This window comes from Rosa rugosa, chromosome 1, assembly GCF_958449725.1.
Source record: "Rosa rugosa chromosome 1, drRosRugo1.1, whole genome shotgun sequence".
Taxonomy (NCBI): domain Eukaryota; kingdom Viridiplantae; phylum Streptophyta; class Magnoliopsida; order Rosales; family Rosaceae; genus Rosa; species Rosa rugosa.
In genome coordinates, this window is record NC_084820.1 from 26963547 (window position 1) to 26984218 (window position 20672).

A 20672-nucleotide genomic window follows, 5' to 3' on the forward strand; every position below is an offset into this window, starting at 1 on the left:
TTTTGAATGCCTTAACGATAATCAATTTGACTGAAAATTTATAGAAGTGATCTACACATTAGGACCTAAAAACTGAACGGTTGAAATGCAAAAATATGATCGAAAAGTTGGTCTAATGCTCTATCCTTAGAAAAGACAAAAAAAAAAAAAGGATCCCTTAGTAGAAAGGCTCTATATATATATACTAGTCTTTATTGACACATGTATCTATTTTTATTCTTATTTTTACTTTTTGGAGGAAAAAAAAGTAGGAAGTTATAACGGTAAGATGTGGGAAGTTATATCGGTAGAAAGTGAGATCAAATTTTTTTTTTTTTTGAATTTTTATTTATATTTATATTTTACTATTTACGATAACACCTCTCATATATTAAAAAGTATTTTAAATTAACCTATAGTCTAAGGATATTTAAGTAAATTCACACCCACTTTGTTAGACAAAGTGGGTTCTCTCTTAATAATAACTAGTATTTCTCTACACATGCTCTGCATGTATATGTATTTTTCTTTTCAGAAAAAAAAAAAGAAAAAAAAATAATGGATGAAAACAGTTATTGCAGAGAGAGGCTAGTGGGAGAGAAAAGTGGAATTTGTGGGATTTATTTTGTTTATTTTTTTTAATAAAAATATAATTTGCAATTGTTATAATGGCCCTTGTGATTTAATTAATTCTCAAAGTATTTTAATGTTTTAGGGTCATTTTTGTCAAAAATTTTTATTTTGGCTAACAAAGCCTCTTCTCTTAATAATAGTATAGATATAGACAGATCCTATCAAGAGCGAGGCCTCGCTCTGAAATTAAAGTGCGAGGTTGGAGTTTAGGGTCACTATTCGGTTGCATATCCACATCTCGACCGTTCAGTTTTTAGGTACTAATGTATAGATCATCTATGCAAAATTTCAGCCAAATTGATGGTCGTTAAGGCATTGATAACTGCCTTAAAGCTAGTACGGTTCAGGTTGGACAGATTCAGTTCGTCCATTGGTTTAAGCGAGTTAGATACCTTAAAGATTATCAATTTGGTTGAAATTTTGCAGAGATGATCTATATATTAGTACCTAAAAATTGAACGGTCGAGATGTGGATATGAGACCGAAAAGTGACTCTAAACTCCAACATCGCACTTTACTTAAATTTTTTTTTTTTTTGAATTTTTATTTATATTTATATTTTACTATTTACGATAACACCTCTCATATATTAAAAAGTATTTTAAATTAACCTATAGTCTAAGGATATTTAAGTAAATTCACACCCACTTTGTTAGACAAAGTGGGTTCTCTCTTAATAATAACTAGTATTTCTCTACACATGCTCTGCATGTATATGTATTTTTCTTTTCAGAAAAAAAAAAAGAAAAAAAAATAATGGATGAAAACAGTTATTGCAGAGAGAGGCTAGTGGGAGAGAAAAGTGGAATTTGTGGGATTTATTTTGTTTATTTTTTTTAATAAAAATATAATTTGCAATTGTTATAATGGCCCTTGTGATTTAATTAATTCTCAAAGTATTTTAATGTTTTAGGGTCATTTTTGTCAAAAATTTTTATTTTGGCTAACAAAGCCTCTTCTCTTAATAATAGTATAGATATAGACAGATCCTATCAAGAGCGAGGCCTCGCTCTGAAATTAAAGTGCGAGGTTGGAGTTTAGGGTCACTATTCGGTTGCATATCCACATCTCGACCGTTCAGTTTTTAGGTACTAATGTATAGATCATCTATGCAAAATTTCAGCCAAATTGATGGTCGTTAAGGCATTGATAACTGCCTTAAAGCTAGTACGGTTCAGGTTGGACAGATTCAGTTCGTCCATTGGTTTAAGCGAGTTAGATACCTTAAAGATTATCAATTTGGTTGAAATTTTGCAGAGATGATCTATATATTAGTACCTAAAAATTGAACGGTCGAGATGTGGATATGAGACCGAAAAGTGACTCTAAACTCCAACATCGCACTTTAATTTCAGAGCGAGGCCTCGCTCTGGATAGGATCTGTAGATATATATATCTATAATTTTTTTTTTTTTTTTTTTTGACTCATATGCTTTCTTTGACGCGATCAGAGTTACACGACGGGGGTAATACGTAATTTAGCTTCGAAGCGGTGAGGTGCGAAGCGGCGAGGAGCGAGGCGGGGGAGAAGAAAGAGGAGATGGCTCCAGCGAAGAAGGGAAAGGCCAAGGCCAAACCTGCCGCCGCCACCGAGTCGACTCAGTCCTCCGCTACCAACAATTTCCCGGCATGTATTCGCTCCGTACCTCCCTCCTCCGTCGCCATCACCATCCACGCCAAGCCTGGCTCCAAACTCGCCTCCATCACTGGTCTCTCTCTCTCTTTTCCCTTTTTCAATCTTCAATTTCATCATCTCTGCATTCCTGTAATCTTTGCTTTTCTTTTTGAATGAAGATTTCAGTGATGAGGCGTTGGGTGTCCAGATCGACGCCCCTGCAAAGGACGGCGAAGCTAACGCCGCCCTACTCGACTACATTAGTTCGGTAAGGATTTTGGTTATTTGGAGATCGTAAGAGAGATGATTGGCTTTGTAATTCATACATGAAGGAAATGTGATGTAGTGTGGCTTAGCATAGCTCCAAGAAATTGTGCCTAGAATGGTTAAGCTCTAGACGAAGCTCCCGAGTGTTCAAAGTTGAAAAGAAACTTACTTTGAGAAAAAATATAGTTGAGCTTTGTTTCTATTCCATGAAGAGGAAAATTGTTTCCTTAGTGAATACTTGAGGAGAAGAACATCTGGTTTTTATTAGTGATATTTAGCAACTGAGACGGGAGAGTGGCGGGATTGAAATGCACTGCCAGAATGCTGGTCCTTTTGTGATGAAAGCTTAAGCGAAAGTATGAGTTTGTTTTGACTTCTTGTAATTAGAAATCTCAGCACAATCCAGAGACTTCAAAAGTATGGTTACATATTTACAGGAATAATGATGACTAATAGGGAGGTTGTGTACTTGTTGACATGTATGCAGTGCAATAGGATGCTCATGAGGTTAGTTTAAGGATAGGTTTTATAGATAAAGATACGCAGGTTAAGTTTATGGTGGAGACTGGCAAAGGGCTTGGTTAAGAAATAGTGAAATACTACTTCCCAAGTTTGAAGGGTACTTGTTCTCCTATTCAAGAAAAGTGGTTTTTAGTCGGAAAGCTCTAGTACCTGTAAGCAAACTTTGTTGGGAAAGTGATTTGAGGCATGCAAAGGGGATAAGTATTGAACTAGCAATAGATGTAAGTGGCATAAGTGGTGTTTTGAATGGTGAAACAAACTCCTTGGATGCGATTCTGCAAAGGCACATGGGTGGATGGAAGCTCTTGTCTTTCATTATGTTTCAGAATGTTGATTGTAGTCGAGTCCCCTTAAGATCATGTTTAGTGTGACTAAGAATGGCAACAATTTAGATGGGTTTCTCTTTGTTCCTAAGAATAAAGTTGAAATCCCTTCACAGGTCACTGAGTACTACTCGTCCAAAATTAGCTAGAAACCATTTGTTTAAGTGACTTAAGGTATGGTTTTGCTTGAAAATACGTACTAGATCCCCCCCCACACACACACACAACACACAGATTTACACAAATACATGCATAACTTAATATTTTCCCCCATAAAGACAGAACAGATATTGAAGAAAGTTTGAAGAGACATTCATATCTGTTTCTTTAAGGAGAAGATCAGTAATTTCTGCAATGGGTGGCACAGAATGAGGCCTAAAATTTCAAGGGTCTGATGTTTATTATCATATTATACTTTTCTAGTAAATTTTCTATAAAATGTTTGGTTCTGTAATTGGTCTAGTCAAGCTGTCACATGTGAAAACTTCATATATTCTTCTCGAATTACAGGTTTTAGGTGTAAAAAGAAGGCAGCTTTCTATTGGATGTGGCTCTAAATCAAGAGACAAGGTTGTTATTGTAGAGGAGATGACTCTACAAAGTGTTTTTGACATTCTGGATAAAGCTTCAAAGTGCAGCTCATAGAGTGAGAGATGTAAATATGATCTTTGAATTGGGTGTGAACTTGTGAAGCTTGATGTTAGCACCTAACCAAGTCATACTTGATTTGTCCAGTTCTATCTGTGTTTATAGAAAAGTTTCCCCACTGATGGTTTAGATGCTTCAAAATTTGTATTCTGTTCCCTGTTTACTACAAATAGTTACTTCTTTATAAAAGAAAATTATGCCTAAACTTAATCGGTTAATAATATAATTACATGTTAACTGTCTCAAATATTATTGTCTTCATAATTCATTCTTCATGATATTCTAATTTTATTCCTTTATCTTGTGTACCGGTGTTAGATAGATTTTATAATACCTTACTGCACTATGCATCTTACTCAGTTCAAGAAAAAGTATTTTACACGTTTTCTTGGTGAACAGAATTATGTACACATTATCTGCAATGTCTTCCTTGTTCTTGTTCTTGTTTTTTTTTTTTTTTTCCATTAAATTTCAATGGTGGATGCAACTTCTGTATTGACCTCTTGTAGACCTGCTTTTTAAGGAATCTGAACTTCAAGGCGTTATCATCGTTAAAGTTGGATAACCTTGTGGCTCTTGCAGGCTCCAAGGCTCAAACCAATCTATTTGTGATGAAAGCATCTCTTAACTTACCACACATTATAATCCCTTTTCCAAACTATCTTGCTAGAAGCAGGACATCAACATATGTTGAATGTTTTCTATTTTTCCATTTTACTTCACCAAAAACCATTTAGTTGATATAGTTTTAAGGGAAAATTTTACAAAGAGTACCCGAACTAAGGCCCATTCTAAACTTTAGTACCTGATGTTTAAAGTCCGACCCAACAATCGTACACGCCGTTAGTAACGGTGTTAAGTAGCACATTTTGAGGGATATTTTAGTCACTTCATGTCTTAATCCATTTTTTTTTTTTATTCATTGCAACTTGGTTTCTCTCTCCTTGATTTTCTCCCCATTTATGAGACCAGTTGCATCATATGTAAAAACAAAAAAAAATTGGTCTCATAAATTTTTTTAATTAAAAAAAAAAATTGGATTAAGACATGAAATGACTAAAATATCCCTCAAAATGTGCTACTTAACACCGTTAGTAACGGCGTGTACGATTGTTGGGTCGGATTTCAAACATCGGGTACCAATGTGATAGTTTTGAATAGTCGGGTACTAAAATTTAGAATGGGCCTTAATTCGGGTACTCTTTGTAAAATTTTCTCTAGTTTTAATGTTTGCCTGCTGTCGAATATCAAACAGCCATCATCCTAGATAGGGTTGGCTATTTCAAATAGCGAGCACAAATTTAAAGGTGATTCCATTTGAATCCTCACAGATTCAGGTAGTCCTTCAAAGATTTTTTGTTTTTCTGTTTTTTAATGAAAGATATTTTCACATTTGAACATAACGTTTCTTTTTTTCTTTCAAATAATAATAATAAAAAAAAAGGCCATGACCTTAGCTACTGATTAAATGCACCGTTTTGGTTCAGAACACATAGGTAGGGATGGGAAACAAAAAGACTTCCCTACAAGTTTGGTTGGAATCAAAATGTGCAGAAATTAGTGAACTGATTGATTTGTAGGTTCAAATAGCCTCACCCCCAATTTGAATGTCCTTAAAGTTGGGTGGAGATTTTTCTAATCCTCCAACTCTATCTGCTTCATCTAGTCTATTTTATTTTACATTGTAATTCTGGTTGCAATTAGGTCATGACACATTCATCCTCTATAAATCGTTGCTGTTGACATCGGACGTTTCTAGAACCTGAGAAATCAAATCTGGTTGGTTCGATGTTAAAAGCTTTCATCTGAGTTGTGCATTAATGCAGATTGGATCTGTCATAACGTGTTCACCTCTTTTAGATCTGTTCGTCTTCAGCTTAAAGTACTTTAAGCTGAAAAACTTGGATCCCGACCAAATCTATGATGGTCAAAATATTCAGATTTTTCCATTCGACAAGACTTGAACCATTGTTGCATTGTCCCCCACCCCGAAAAATCTCTAGCGCCCTCATTTTCCCGTTTTTCAAACGGAAATACACAGCCCCTCTCTCGATGGTCTCCTCGTCCCCATCCCAAACCCCCACCTTAGGTGGAAGGTAATTGGGGTAGCAGTGGTGGTGACTTGGATTTTTCATCTTGATCTAGAATATGGAGTCATTGTTGGTTGCCTCTTTGCTCTTTAATTTCTTTATGGCTTAGCTGAGGTTTTCACATGAAACCTTGAGTGGAGTGAGTAAAATAGCAGCCAAAGTTGACATGATCAGTCTGTTAATAAATGTTTTTACGACATACCTCATCATCTTTTCCTGAGCAGTAATTACACCTACAGCCTGAAGGTCGCTAGTTATTATCTATTAATCCTGTCGTAATTGCGAACGAGAACCATAATTTAGTGATAGGCAGAGCAAGAAAAGTCAATATTATCCCAGTCAAGGCATGAGAAAATACAGCCTCATCACTTTTCAAGTTCATTGGAAGTTTCAGACTTTGCCTTGTCTTTAGGTTCCAAGGTCCTTAAAGAAGTTTCAGGCTATAGTGACACAACTTGCAAAAGACGCTCATTTGTGAGGACCTTTGAACCTTGACATTTTCTGAAGAGTGGACTTGACTTGGCTAAAGCAAGTCATTCCTACAGAGAGAACGGGCACCTACAGGTAACAGGTTCATTACTAGCATTAAAGCAACTTTAGAATAAGAACTTCAGGCTACAACCAATTTTGTGGACTGTTTTAAGGAAAAAAAAAAAAAAAGGAGGGGAAAAAAGGTAGAGAAGTCTCATTGAGATATGGCTTTTATAGTTTGTTATCTTCTTGCCTTTGCATTCTTCAATTATGCTGAAGCACAACAACTGCAGTCTAATATAAGCAGGGGATCTGCTTTAACACCCACTACCAACTCCTCATGGTTGTCTCGTTCCGGTATGTATGCCTTTGGCTTTTACAAGCAAGGCAATGGCTTTGCTGTGGGGATAGTTGTTGCTGCAGTCCCCCAAAAGACTGTGGTGTGGACTGCAGATCGAGATGGTGGACTAGTCTCAGACAATGCCACCTTGTTCTTCACAAGTGATGGGATTGCCTTGCAGTCGACAGAAGGCGGGCGAAGTTTGGTGGTTGAGTCTCCAATGCCTATTTCTTCTGCTTCGATGCTTGATTCGGGTAATTTTGTGCTGTACAATGCGAGTCGGGCAATAGTATGGCAAAGCTTCCAGTACCCAACTGATACCTTGTTGCCCACTCAACCACTGCTAGCAGGGAAGGAACTTCTGTCTGCTAAATCAGAAACTAATCACTCATCAGGCATTTTCCGTCTCGCTATGCAAGGTGATGGAAACCTTGTCCAGTACCCTGTTGACACTGGACCAGATGGTGGTGTTCAATATGCGTACTATACATCTAACACAGATAGAGCAGGAACAAATGTGTCCCTTAATTTAGGTGTTGATGGTCGTCTCTACTTGCTCAATGATACTGGTGGAAATTTATTGAATCTCGCCGATGGAGGTCTTCCCACTCGAGGAAAATCTTATCTTATGAGAATTGATGCAGATGGGATTTTTCGTCTGTATTCATATGATCTGAAACAGAAAGGAAATTGGTCCACTGAATGGTCATCTTCAACGGATAGATGTAACCCTAAAGGTATATGCGGAATTAATAGCTATTGTGTCACAATGGGGGCAGCAATTGAGTGTAGATGTCTTCCTGGATTCGAATATGTCAACCCGGGAGATCAGGCTTCAGGTTGTGAGAGAAATTCTTCTGTTGGAGATGTTTGCAAATCAAAGAACTGGAATTGCAACTACACCATGCAAGAACTGGACAGCACCGCATGGGAGGATGAGCCATATATGGCTCTGTCATCTCCAGGTAAAGAAGATTGCAAACAGGCCTGTCTGGAGGATTTGAACTGTCAGGCTGCAGTTTTTGACGGTTCAAGCTGCAGAAAGCAGAGGCTTCCTTTGAGATATGGAAGAAGAGCAGATACTTCGAACATAGTTCTCCTGAAGAAGGTTGTCATGATTTCTGCAGCTCCAGCTCCGGATGCAGTTGTTCCAAAAGGAAGCAGGAAAAATGGTAGAATTGCATTCTTGATTATTGGCGTGTCGTTTACTGCTCTGGGGTCCATTCTGTTGGTGATTTCTGTAATTGTATTATGGAAACACAATGTCTGGGCATATAAAAGAATGAATGAGCTCAATGGTGATGCTGAGTGGAATGAGGATGTAGCTCCGCGACCATATGCTTACGAAGAGCTAGAAAAGATGACTAATAATTTCCATGAAGAGGTTGGTAGAGGAACCTCAGGAACAGTTTACAAAGGGGTGATTGAAAATAGCCAAAAGCTAGTTGCTGTCAAGAGACTTGAGAAAGTTGCAGCTGAAGGCGACAAAGAATTTCAGACTGAAATGAGAATTATTGGCAGAACCCATCACCGGAATTTAGTCCGTTTACTTGGGTACTGTCTTGATGGACCAAAGAGGCTTTTGGTGTATGAGTACATGAGCAATGGTTCACTTGCGGATATACTCTTCACACCTGAGAGGAGACCTTATTGGGAAGAAAGAATGGGAATTGCACGCAACATAGCACGAGGGTTTCTTTATCTCCATGAAGAGTGTGATACACAGATCATTCACTGCGACATAAAACCTCAAAACATACTGATGGATGAGTACATGTGCCCAAAAATCTCTGACTTCGGATTGGCCAAGTCGCTTCAGCCAGAGCAGACTAGAACCACTACCGGCATTAGGGGGACTAAAGGGTATGTTGCGCCTGAGTGGCATAGGAAAATGCCTGTAACAGTTAAAGCAGATGTTTACAGCTTTGGAATTGTGCTGTTGGAGATTTTATGCTGTCGAAGGAATGTGGACTGGAGTCTTCCTCATGATGAAGCTATCTTGGATGAATTAGTCTACCATTATTTTGAGAGTGGTGAGCTCACGAAATTGGTTGGGGATGAAAACATAGACAGAAGGCAATTGGAAAGGGTGGTTAAAGTGGGACTTTGGTGCATCCAGGATGAGCCGTCGCTCCGTCCTTCTATGAAGAAGGTTCTGCTTATGTTGGAAGGGACTGTAGAAATCCCAGTTCCTCCTGGTCCAAATTCATTTCTCAGTACCATCTAGATTCTCAAGTTGTTTGAGCTTTGCATTTGATCGATGTGATAAAAACTTGTTTATGGATACGAGGAATTCTTTGCAAACTTTGTTTTCTGTATGTCCTTGTGTCGTCATGATTTATATATTGCTCCTCTCTAAACTTCTTCATAGAAAAGCTTTTTAAAGTATGAGCTACTTTGTAACTCTAGCATTCATATGATTAAGGAATCTGTAGTAAATGTAATATGCATATAGTATATATTTGGAGCACTGTATGCTTAGTGTTTCGCATAAGATTAGGCTGTGCACCGTATGCATAAGGCAGAAGACTTTAACACGACTATTACTTGAATGCAAAGTCTATGGTGACAGGTCCACTCGGTCTGGTCTGTCCTTTGAATCCAAACTTGTATTCTAAAATTTAACAAAGGAAGAAAAGTCTGGACAATCTCTGTCAAGGCTAGACAAAGTGATTTTCGCTTTCGTCACTTTCTAGTGCAGAACCTTAAACTTCTACAGAGTCTTGACTTGGCATGTATGGCTTAGCTAACTTCATCTCTCCTATGGAAACAATCTAGCAATGCCCCAGATGAATCTCTATTTTCAGACTGAAACATTCTAGTTTGTGTGCGTTGCATGTCGAACCAAATGCAGCTGCAATTTGTGATCTGCAGATATCTATGGAATGCGTTTAAGATATTTGGATGCATACAAGATTGGTATAGAAATAATTGCAGGCACTTTGGGATTATACACAAAAGCAGTCTTACAATGAACAAAGAAAAGTAGACCATAGCAGCAAAGAAAGAAAGAAAAGGAAGTCACATTTTTATAAACTTAAAATTTGGCAAATGATAGTCGTGTTGCAATGGAAACGGAAACAGCAAATACATCATGAATACAAGATAATTACAATCATTACATACAGTCAGTGAAGCATGAGTGAAATCATTATGCAACATGCGAGGCTCAATTTATTTCTTGATTAGATCAGTGCTTGAGGCTCAAACACAATTTAGATATTATTGAGAAAAGAACTTGGATTCGGAGGGATTGGGATGTCCACAGTCCCTTCCAACATAAGCAAAACCTTCTTCATAGAAGGACGAAGCGATGGCTCATCCTGGATGCACCAAAGTCCCACTTTAATCACCTTTTCAAACTGCCTTCTGTTTATCTCTTCATCCCCGAGCAATTTACTGAGCTCACCACTCTCGAAGTAATGGTAGACCAATTCATCCAAGATAGCTTCCTCCTCAGGAACACTCCAGTCCACATTCCTTCGACAGCACACAATCTCCAATAGCACAATTCCAAAGCTATAAACATCTGCTTTAACTGTAATAGGCATTTTCCTATGCCACTCAGGTGCAACGTACCCTTTAGTCCCTCTAATGCCGGTAGTGGTTCTAGTCTGGTCTTGCTGAAGCAACTTTGCCAAACCAAAGTCAGAGATTTTGGGGCACATGAACTCATCCATCAGTATGTTTTGAGGCTTTATGTCACAGTGGATGATCTGTGTATCACACCCTTCATGCAGATAAAGAAAACCCCGTGCTATGTTTCGAGCAAGGATCCGGCTCCTCTAAAGTGAGGACTCTGTGAATTTACTTCAATTTCATAAAATCTTGACACTCCACATGATCTAAGGATCCTAACAATTGCCACCTCACTAAACCATCAATTTTTGGAATTTTATCTAAAAATTATTAATTAACAAAAGAAAAAAATTAGGGATTCTACGAGATTTTTTGGGAAAAAAAATTCTTTTCTTTACACCTGCGTTTGCTGCTTCTCTGTGGTTCCATGGAAACATGTCCATGGGTAGTGAAAGAAAAGCTTTAATCATGCAATTTCATCTGTTTCAAATCCCAATAAGAAAACTTTAAACCCTCAAATTAATTTTTCAAAGTTGTAACAAACCACCTCTATCAATAACAAGATTTATGAAACCCCATATTGATCACAGCCTTTCGCTAAAGTGAAATCCTTGGTTTGCAGTGACCTGCACTTTGCATTGCCTACCTCAATTGTTTCTATAATTATGAATTCATAATTGTGTATATCATTAAGACTCGCACATCAATAATTTTGTATAGATTTTTCTTCAACCATGGAAGCACACAGAAAGAGCAAATGCAATGTTTCAGCACAGAGAAAGAATTGAAGCATAAGATCACGTCAAATCCTTTTTTTTTTTTTTTGGAGTTAATAGTAAGTTATTGGTGTTTAAACTAAAATTCTAAAAATTGGTGGTAGAGTGAGGTGTTAACTATTCGGACCCTTAGATCGGGTGAAGTGTCAAGATTTTATGAAATTAAAGTAAATTCACAGACTCCTCACTTTAGAGGAGCCGGATCCTTCGAGCAATTCCCATTCTTTCTTCCCAATAAGGTTTCCTCTCAGGTGTGAAGAGTATATCTGCAAGTGATCCATTGCTCATGTACTCATAAACCAAAAGCTTCTTTGGTCCATCAAGGCAATACCCAAGCAAACGTACTAAACTCCGGTGATGTGATCTGCCAATAACTTTCATCTCAGTCTCGAATTCTTTTGCTCCGTCAGCTGCAACTTTCTCTAGTTTCTTCACAGCAACTAGCTTTTGGCCACTCAACATTACCCCTTTATAAACTGTTGCCGAAGCTCCTCTACCAACTTCCTCCTTGAAATTATCAGTCATCTTCTCTAACTGTTCATAGGCATATGGTCGCGGAGCCACATCCTCATTCCATTCAACATCACCATTGAGCTTATTCATCCTTTTATAAGCCCAAACATTATGTTTCCAAAACACAATTACAGCTAGAGATCACCAACAAAATGGACCCAAAAGAAGTAAATGAAACTCCAACAATAAGGACTGCAACTCGACCTTCTTTCTTGTTTCCCTTTGGATGGATAATATTATCTGTAGCTGGAGGTTTAGAAATACCAACTTTGATGAAAGCTGAGTTTGGAATATCTAACATTCTTCTTCCATAAGTCAAAGGAAGCCTCTGCTTTTTGCAGCTTCCATCTGCGAAAAGTGCGGCTTCACAGTTGCAATCCTCCAAGCAGGCCTTGTTGCACTCTTCTTTGTCTGATAATGACAAAGTCATGTATGCAAAATTTTGCCATCTTGTGCTGGGCAGTTCTTCCATGATGTATGTGAAGTTTTCATTCTCTGACTTGCAAATATCTGCAACTATATTCCTCCCACAGCCTGAAGTCTGATCCCCTGGCGTGATAGACTCAAATCCTGGAAGGCATTTGCAATCAGCTTCCATATCTCTTGTGACACAGTAACTATTAAATCCGCATAGACCTAAAGGGTCACACTTGTCTCTTGTAGATGACCACTCAACTGACCAGTTTCCATTCTGCTTCAAACTATATGAATACAAGCGAAGAATTCCATCTACATCGAGTCTCACAAGATAAGATTTGCCTTCATCAGTAGCTCCATTCGTAAAATTGTGTATAGTAAAACCAGTGTTGTTGAGTAAGTAGAGATGGCCATCAACATCCAGGTTTAGTGTCACATTCTCTCCACTTCCTGGTGTCTTAGATGTATAGTACTCATACGGAGTACTTGCCGGGGCAGATACCGGGAACTGAACAAGGTTTCCATCAGTTTGCATACTGAGACGGAAAATGCCGGTTGAGCTATTACTTTCGGATTTAGCAGAGTACAGCAATTCCCCTGCTCTCAAACGCTGTTTTGGCAAGATAGTATCAGTTGGAAAGTCAAAACTTTGCCATACTATTTCCTGATCAGAGTCGTATAGTACAAAGTTACCCGAGTCAAGCATTGAAGCAGAGAAAGCAGTCTGAGTAATAGTCGCCACAGATGTTTCGCCTTGAGTCGATTGCAACGAAAGCCCGCCAGATGTAAAGAGCAAGGTGGCATTGTTGGAGACCAAGGGGTGATCACGTTTTGCAGTCCAGACTACAGTCTTTTCAGGCATTCCAGCAAGCAGTACTATCCCGACAGCATAGCCATTGCCTTGCTTATAAAAGCCGAAGGCATACAGACCGGAGCTTGACAACCACGAGGGGTTGGAAGTGGGTGTTAAAGAAGAGTCAGTGCTTATATTAGATGGCCCCGCTTTTGCTTCAGCATTCAGGATAACTGCAAAGGCAAGAAGACAGCCTACAAGAAAAGCCATGCAAGAATAGTAACTCTATGTTTTTTGATTTTTTCTCCTTTCTTTTGCTTTTATATAAGATATAGGATTGATTGGAAGTAAACCAAGTCAAAGTCTTCCAAATTTTTAATAGTCTAGCTTCAAAGGTCCTCACAAATTGCAAGTTGTGTTAGCCAAGTCAACATTCCATTATTTCTTAAAACATAAACAGACGTACGTCTACATTACGCAGAGAATGAAAATTCCAGTGCAGTTGAAAGTGAATTATTCAAACCACTTTGTCTTGCCTTGACGAAGATTGTACCCTAGACTTTTCTTCCTCTGTTAAATTTTCCAATTCTATTTTCATTCCTTGAATTGACCGGAATGCATTAGATTTTCAAAACAAATTAATGATACCATACCCGGAATTTCACATCATTTGCATACAGTTTACATTCAAAGGATGCACCAAACCAAGCGGACCTGTCATCAAAGACTATGCATTCTCAAGAAATAATTAGGGTAAAAGTTATAAATAATCCTTGTAGTTTGGAGTGATGCTCAAAATTAATCTTGTGGTTTAAAAATATTTAATTTTATCCCTGTGGTTCGCGAAACAAATTAATATTGGTCCAAATTCTATTTTTGACAAAAATCTCTCATGTGCAAGGATAAATTTGTCATTTCAATTTAAAGTAGCAAAAGAAATTAAATGAAATAGCATTTGAAAAATGAAATTAAAAAAATAGAAGGTTGTGGAATTCTGATTTTTATTTATTTTAAATTTCTTTTCCTATAAAATTTTTAATTTATTTTGTTTTTTTTTTTTTTTTGAGATGACAAACTTATCCTTACATGTGAATTGGACATGGGAAAGTTTTTGTCAAAATTAGTTTTTAGACCAACTTTGATCAATTTTGCAAATCACAATAGTAAGAATAAACATTTTGAAACAACAAGGTTAATATTGAGTATCACCCCAAATCACAGGGATCATTTATAACTTTTACCCAAATAATTATACATTGACTCTTAACTATCTCCTCAATTTTGCCCTAACAAGCAACGGGTGCCCTAATGGTTAGCCAAGTCAACAATCTTCCAAGGTCCACACTATTAAATTTGGTATGAAAGATAATATTGTATTGATGATTTGTTTATACTGTGAGAATACAATTATATAGGAACAAACGGATTGTTTTTCAAGAAAAGAATATTTGACTCCAGACAATTTAAGAGGAGGGTTGGTCTTAAAATTGAATGATTTTGTTTGAAAATCTTTAAAGAACTAGTGCCAAGAGAATTTGGCAAAGAGTGCAAAGCCATGGGATGGATTTATGTTTTTCTTATTTTTCAGAGACGACCAACAAATTCGACAACTCTAACATGATTGTTTCTGGTTATTGAGTTTAGTTTATTTCGTTTTCCTAGAGTTAACGACGCATAGGAACTTGACGCATAGGAAAAACACTGACAAGAAATATCTTTTTTTTTTTTTTCTAGAGTTAACGACAAGTTAATTTGAGTTAGATGAAAGACCAAAATTTGTGGAAGAGTGATATGTCAATTGTCACAACCTTTAAATTAGATAGAGAATCCAAAGTTTATGAAATTGAAGTAAATTCACACCCTCCTCACTTTAGAAGAGCTGGAAACAAATGGATCAGGCTCCTCTAAAATGAGTAAGTCATGAAGTTCGTGAATTTCGTAAAATCTCCGACCTCCATATAATCTAATGGCTCAAAAATTTCCGTGTCAATTAACAAAATTTTAGAAATTTCTTTCTCACATTAATGTTATTTAATTATTTATTTATTTATTTATTTATTTTTATCAAATAAACAACTCATATACAACAACTAGTCTATTGTGAGTCGAACTCACGATCTCCTACTTATAAATTGGAGACTTATGCCACTTAATTCTATGCATTTTTTTTTCTTTATTCAGTCTCCACCTTTGTTCTCTGCTTCTAAGAACCCGGGCTTCCATGGATCTCTCAGAAAAACAAAGTTGTGGAGATTCATGTGGTACATGCATGAGTGCTTCAGTCCTTCATACTCCACATATATAAGGTTATTGTAGTTAATGAACAGTTGGAATTTAGTCCAAAGAAATTATAAACCAAAAGCTAGAGTCTTCTCCTTCGTTCGCTCTGACTCAGTGAGTGAGCTTCTCAGAGATCGATTCAGGCTCTTCACTGTCTCTATCGATTCAGACTCCGTTCGCTTCGACACAGAGATTGCTTTCTAAAACATATTAGAGAGCAGTCAAAGTTACTTGAAAGATGTCTCTTATTGTCGTGTCCTAAAAAGAGTGTGACATCACGTGTCTCCAGTGTAAAAATATATTGTGATTTTTCCATAAAGAAACAAAAAGGAGAAAAAAAAAAAACTTGAAACGAACCGATCAGCTTACAGTATGATTGAATAATTTAATTTATTTTATTTTTATGTTTCGAAGAAGAAATTAGGATTGACTTAAGAGAAAGTCTTGCGTAGGGCACATGGCGGTGCGACTGTCCAATCAGTGCCCAGCAGGGGGGTATTTTGGGTATTGCACTTTTAAAAATCAGGGGTAGTTTTGGAATAAGGCAAAAACTTTCTAAAGTGTGATTGGCAGGGGTACCACGTGTTTGGTATGACTGACGTACGCAAGAATTTTTCTTGACTTAAAAAGGAAGTATGAGTCACCCCTGCTCGGAGCATGCCTTCTCGGCCCAGTCAGTGTGAATCCCAGCCGTTGTTATTATTTTTGTTGTCAATCATGGCCGTAAAAACGCATTTCTCAGTTACTGTAAAACTGTAAAATGTGGATCAAAACAGAGACCAACTGGAAAATCTGGAAAGAAAGGAAGTGACGGACAATCTTCACCGGAAAAACGCAGGCAACTTTCCGACTCCTCATCAGCGCTTATCGGCCACCGCATTTCGGCGGCGCGTGAACTGGTCAGTATTGCTTTCCTCTGATTCAAATTTTCAAGTTCACCTATCTGTTGCAAATGAATTTGATTCATGTTGGTTTTGTTCCTCCATTAAAATACTGACTTATTAGGGTTCCAATGTGGGATGTGAGCACTTGAAATTAATTGAACACTTGTTGTTGTTGTTGTTGTTACCCTTTCACAATTACAGGGTAATTTCTAATTCAAGTGTATGTGAACATATTATAGGTGTTTACAACTCCTCACTGTGTTGTTGTTGTTGTTGCTCTGATGTCTATGAGCGTATATGGTCACACACCGTTACTCAGAATCAAAACGGAATGAATAACATTTTCAAGGTCTCTTAATTGTTGCACTATGATAGTTGAATTAATCGAAACTCTGGGATAATTGTAGATACAACATCATATTCATCACTGCCCCAAATAAGTTAAGAGCATTTGAACAAGTAATTTTGCTTAATATAACAGTTGTTATATCGATTTAGTAAGTTAAACCATCGGTTTAGTAAATTTTCCCGGGTAATACATCAACTATGGCCTGGTTTTCAGGTATGTTGATACTTTAGACATCATGCGATAGCCTTGTAAGAGTCGTTGAATACCTAAATTTGCTCTGGTGTCCACATTTCCCCTGGACTATTATCTCATATTCTACACTTGTTGAACTTGGTTTGGTAGCCTTAGTATTAGATATGCACCACTCAAATGGTAAAGCAGTAGTAAACTATCAAATTCATGTTAAATATATCTTATTGCCTATGAATTGGAAAGACTGTCCATAGGCAATAAGGAATGTTAGTTGATGTGTTATATTTATATTCTTGGACGAAAGTAGCTGTAAGTTATGATCTTCTCTGGATTATGTGTCCTTTAATCATTGGTTTTACTGGGAGCCTTTATTCCTTGTACGCACGTTAACATACCATGGCGGGCTTGTGTCGTATCTTTGTAGTTTGTAACGAGTGGCAAGGGTTAAGAGAGGTGGAAACTTAGTTGAGAATTTTTATATATTGCTTGTCATTTGAAGTGCATCTTGTCAAGAGTTTCGTTTTTAGGAATTGTGTTAGTTTCTGATAGTTTCAGATCTCCTGAATTTGATCTCTATACATATCTGTTGTATGCGCCATTTGTACTTTATAGTGATCTTTAGCAACTGAGACAGGGAGAGTGGTAGGATTGAAATGTGCTACCAGAATGCTGGTCCTTTTGTGCTGAAAGCTTAAGCGAAAGTACGAGTTTGTTTTGACTTCTTGTAATTATAAATCTCAGCACAATCCAGAGACTTCAAAATTATCGTTACATATTTACAGGAATAATGATGACTAGTAGGGAGGTTGTGTACTTGTTGACACCTATGCAGTGCAATAGGATGCTCATGAGGTTAGTTTAAGGATAGGTTTTATAGATAAAGATACGCTGGGGCTTGGTTAAGAAATAGTGAAATATTACTTCCCAAGTTTGAAGGGTACTTGTTCTCCTATTCAAGAAAAGTGGTTTTTAGTCCGAAAGCTCTAGTACCTGTAAGCAAGCTTTGTTGGGAAAGTGATTTGATGCATGCAAAGGGGATAGTATTGAACTAACAATAGATCTAAGTGGGCTAAGTGATCTTTTGAATTGTGAAACAAACTCCTTGGATGCGATTTTGCAAAGGCACATGGGTGGATGGAAGCTCTTGTCTTTCATTATGTTTCAGAATGTTGATTTAGTCAAGTCCCCTTAAGATCATGTTAAGTGTGACTAGGAATGGCAACAATGTAGATGGGTTTCTCGTTGTTCCTAAGAATAAAGTTGAAATCCCTTCCCAGGTCATTGAGTACTACTCCTCCAAAATTAGCTAGAAACCATTTGTAAGTTTAAGTGACTTAAGTATGGTTTTGCTTGAAAATACGTACTAGATCCCACACACACACACACACGACACACAGACTTACAAAAATACATGCATAACTTAATATTTTCCCCCATAAAGACAGAACCCAAGACAGAACAGATATTGAAGAAAGTTTGATGAGACATTCATATATGTTTCTTATCTTATCAAGAGAAGATCAATAATTTCTGTAATAGGTGGTACAGACTGAGGCCTAAAATTTCAAGGGTCTGATGTTTATTATCATGATTGTATCATAATATAGTTTTCTAGTAAGTTTTCTATAAAATGTTTGGTTCTGTATTTGATCTAGTCGCGCTGTCACATGTGAAAAGTTCATGTATTCTTCTCAAATTACAGGTTTTAGGTGTAACAAGAAGGCAGGTTTCTATTGGATGTGGCTCTAAATCAAGAGACAAGGTTGTTATTGTAGAGGAGATGAGTCTACAAAGTGTTTTTGACATTCCGGATAGAGCTTCAAAGTGCAGCGCATAGGGTGAGAGATGTAAATATGATATTTGAATTGGGTGTGAGCTTGTGAGGCTTGATATTAGGACCTAACCAAGTCATACTTGATTTGTCCAGTTCTATCTGTATTTATAGAAAAGTTTCCCTCCTTATGGTTTAGATGCTTCAAAATTTGTATTCTGTTCCCCGTTTACTACAAATAGTTACTTCTTTATAAAAGAAAATTATGCCTAAACTTAATCGGTCAATACTATGATTACATACATTTTAACTGTCTCAAATATTATTGTCTTCATAATTCCTTCTTCATGATATTCTAATTTTGTTTCTTTATCTTGTGTACCGGTGTTAGATAGATTTTATAATACCTTACTACACTATGCATCTTACTCATTTGAAGAAAAAGTATTTTACACGTTTTCTTGGTGAACAAAAGTATGTACACATTATCTGCAATGTCTTCCTTGTTCTCCCCCCCCCCCCCCCCCCCCCAAAAAAAAATTTCATTGGTGGGTGCAACTTCTTTCTTGACCTCTTGTAGACCTGCTTTTTAAGGAATCTGAACTTCAAGGCGTTATCATCGTTAAAGTTGGATAACCTTGTGGCTCTTGCACTCTCCAAGGCTCAAATCAATCTATTTTTGATGAAAGCATCTTGGTAAGTTATTTACCACACATTAATCCCTTTTCCAAACCTTGCTAGGAGCAGGACATCAACATATGTTGAATGTTTTCTATTTTTCCATTTTACTTCACCAAAAACCATTTAGTTGATATAGTTTTAATGTTTGCTTGCTGTCGAAAATCAAACAGCCATTCATCCTAGATGGGGTTGGCTATTTCAAATAGCCAGCACAAATTCAAAGGTGATTCAGGTAGTCCTTTAAAGATTTTTTCTTTTCTTTTTTTGTAATGAAATTAGTTTTGATCAGTTTTGATCTTTGCACATTTGAACATACCATTTCTTATTTTCTTTCAAATTAAAAGAAAAAAATAATAAGGCCATGACCTTGGCTACTGATTAAATGCACCGTTGTGGTTCAGATTTCAGAACACATGGGTGACTGCACATTAGATAGGTGCCTCTAACATGGCCTCATGGTTTAGAGGTAGGGATGAGAAACAAAAAGTTTTATTCTTTCTTTCCCTACAAGTTTGGTTGGAATGAAAATGTGCAGAAATTAGTGAACTAATTGATTTGTAGGTTCAAATAGCCTCGCCCCCAATTTGAATGTCCTTGAAGTTGGGTGGAGATTTTTCTAATCCTCCAACTCTATCTGCTTCGTCTAGTCTATTTTATTTTACATCTAATTCTGGTTGCAATTAGGTCTTGACACATTCATTTTCTATAAATCGTTGCTGTTGACTTCGGATGTTTTTAGAACCTGAGAAATCAAATCTGGTTGGTTCGATGTTAAAAGCTTTCATCTGAGTTGTGCATTAATGCATTTTGGATCTGTCATAACGTGTTCACCCCTTTTAGATTTGTTCATCTTCAGCCTAAAGTATTTTTAAGCTGAAAAACTTGGATCCAGACCAACAATCTATGATGGTCAAATTATTCAGATTTTTCCATTCAACAAGACTTGAACCATTGTTGCATTACCATCAGCTTCCAGGGCCTCTTTGCTAGAAGTGATAGATGTGCTCCATTGGAGTTGTCTTCTATTTAGACATTCTGAACTTTGGAGCGAGGAACTCTCACAACTCCTAGGCTCAACGTAATCTCTGCAATAGATTCATTGAGCTTCTTGGTCACCCAAGGATTGAAATATCTACGATATTTCTGATATATCCCCCGATATCTTTTTTTTTGGAGGGACTAATATATTATAGGGGAAAATATCTTATTTTCCACCGCTTCTGCGAAATATTTCTGATATCGTCAAAAATCTTCGATATATTAGATATTTGGGATATATCTCCGATAAAATGAAGAAATATTTGTAAAATCTGATGAAAAAAAAAATAGAAAAAAAAAAAACTTTGTTATTCACAGATAAACATACATTATGGAATATGGAGATTATATCAAGGTGTAAAATTTTAACAACGGTTTCTAGTCAGGATGTGTCCTAATAAAGAGGCATATTACCCTGTTTGGAAAAAATACCTTGAAGTGAAACCTCTGAAGGCAGATTTGGGTGAAGTGAAATCCTCTCAAGGAGAATTTGGGTGAGGAGAAGGCGATT

The 20672-nt window shown here is 37.0% G+C and overlaps 3 protein-coding genes and 1 pseudogene across 4 annotated transcripts in view; 3 read left to right on the plus strand and 1 right to left on the minus strand.

Annotated features, from left to right (window-relative positions):
* The first annotated feature begins 2050 nt into the window (after positions 1–2050).
* LOC133724472 (uncharacterized) overlaps positions 2051–20672 on the plus strand; it is a 38618-nt gene continuing 19996 nt past the window's right edge. The window contains exons 1-3 of one of the 2 annotated variants that reach the window (XM_062151225.1): positions 2051–2321; positions 2407–2495; positions 3850–4234. In XM_062151225.1, coding sequence (XP_062007209.1) covers positions 2153–2321; positions 2407–2495; positions 3850–3984 — 393 coding nt within the window. In that variant the 5' untranslated portion in view covers positions 2051–2152 and the 3' untranslated portion in view covers positions 3985–4234. Of the gene's footprint in view, positions 2322–2406; positions 2496–3849; positions 4235–20672 lie in introns of those variants that run through there. The other variant, XM_062151226.1, reaches the window with a different exon arrangement.
* On the plus strand, positions 6541–9247 carry LOC133727360 (G-type lectin S-receptor-like serine/threonine-protein kinase LECRK3). Its single transcript, XM_062154957.1, has one exon. The coding sequence runs from the start codon at positions 6773–6775 to the stop codon at positions 9113–9115; it is 2343 nt and encodes a 780-aa protein (XP_062010941.1). The 5' UTR covers positions 6541–6772; the 3' UTR covers positions 9116–9247.
* LOC133727377 (G-type lectin S-receptor-like serine/threonine-protein kinase LECRK3) lies at positions 9915–13239 on the minus strand (annotated as a pseudogene).
* The window catches only part of LOC133724471 (uncharacterized), an 81206-nt gene continuing 76560 nt past the window's right edge, over positions 16027–20672 (plus strand). The window contains exon 1 of the mRNA XM_062151224.1: positions 16027–16145. The gene's annotated coding sequence lies outside the window, so the exon portion shown is untranslated. The remainder of the gene's footprint in view (positions 16146–20672) is intronic.

Excerpts from the sequence above, each read along its gene's own strand:
- LOC133727360 (XM_062154957.1), top strand. The coding sequence starts at position 6,773 with ATGGCTTTTATAGTTTGTTATCTTCTTGCCTTTGCATTCTTCAATTAT.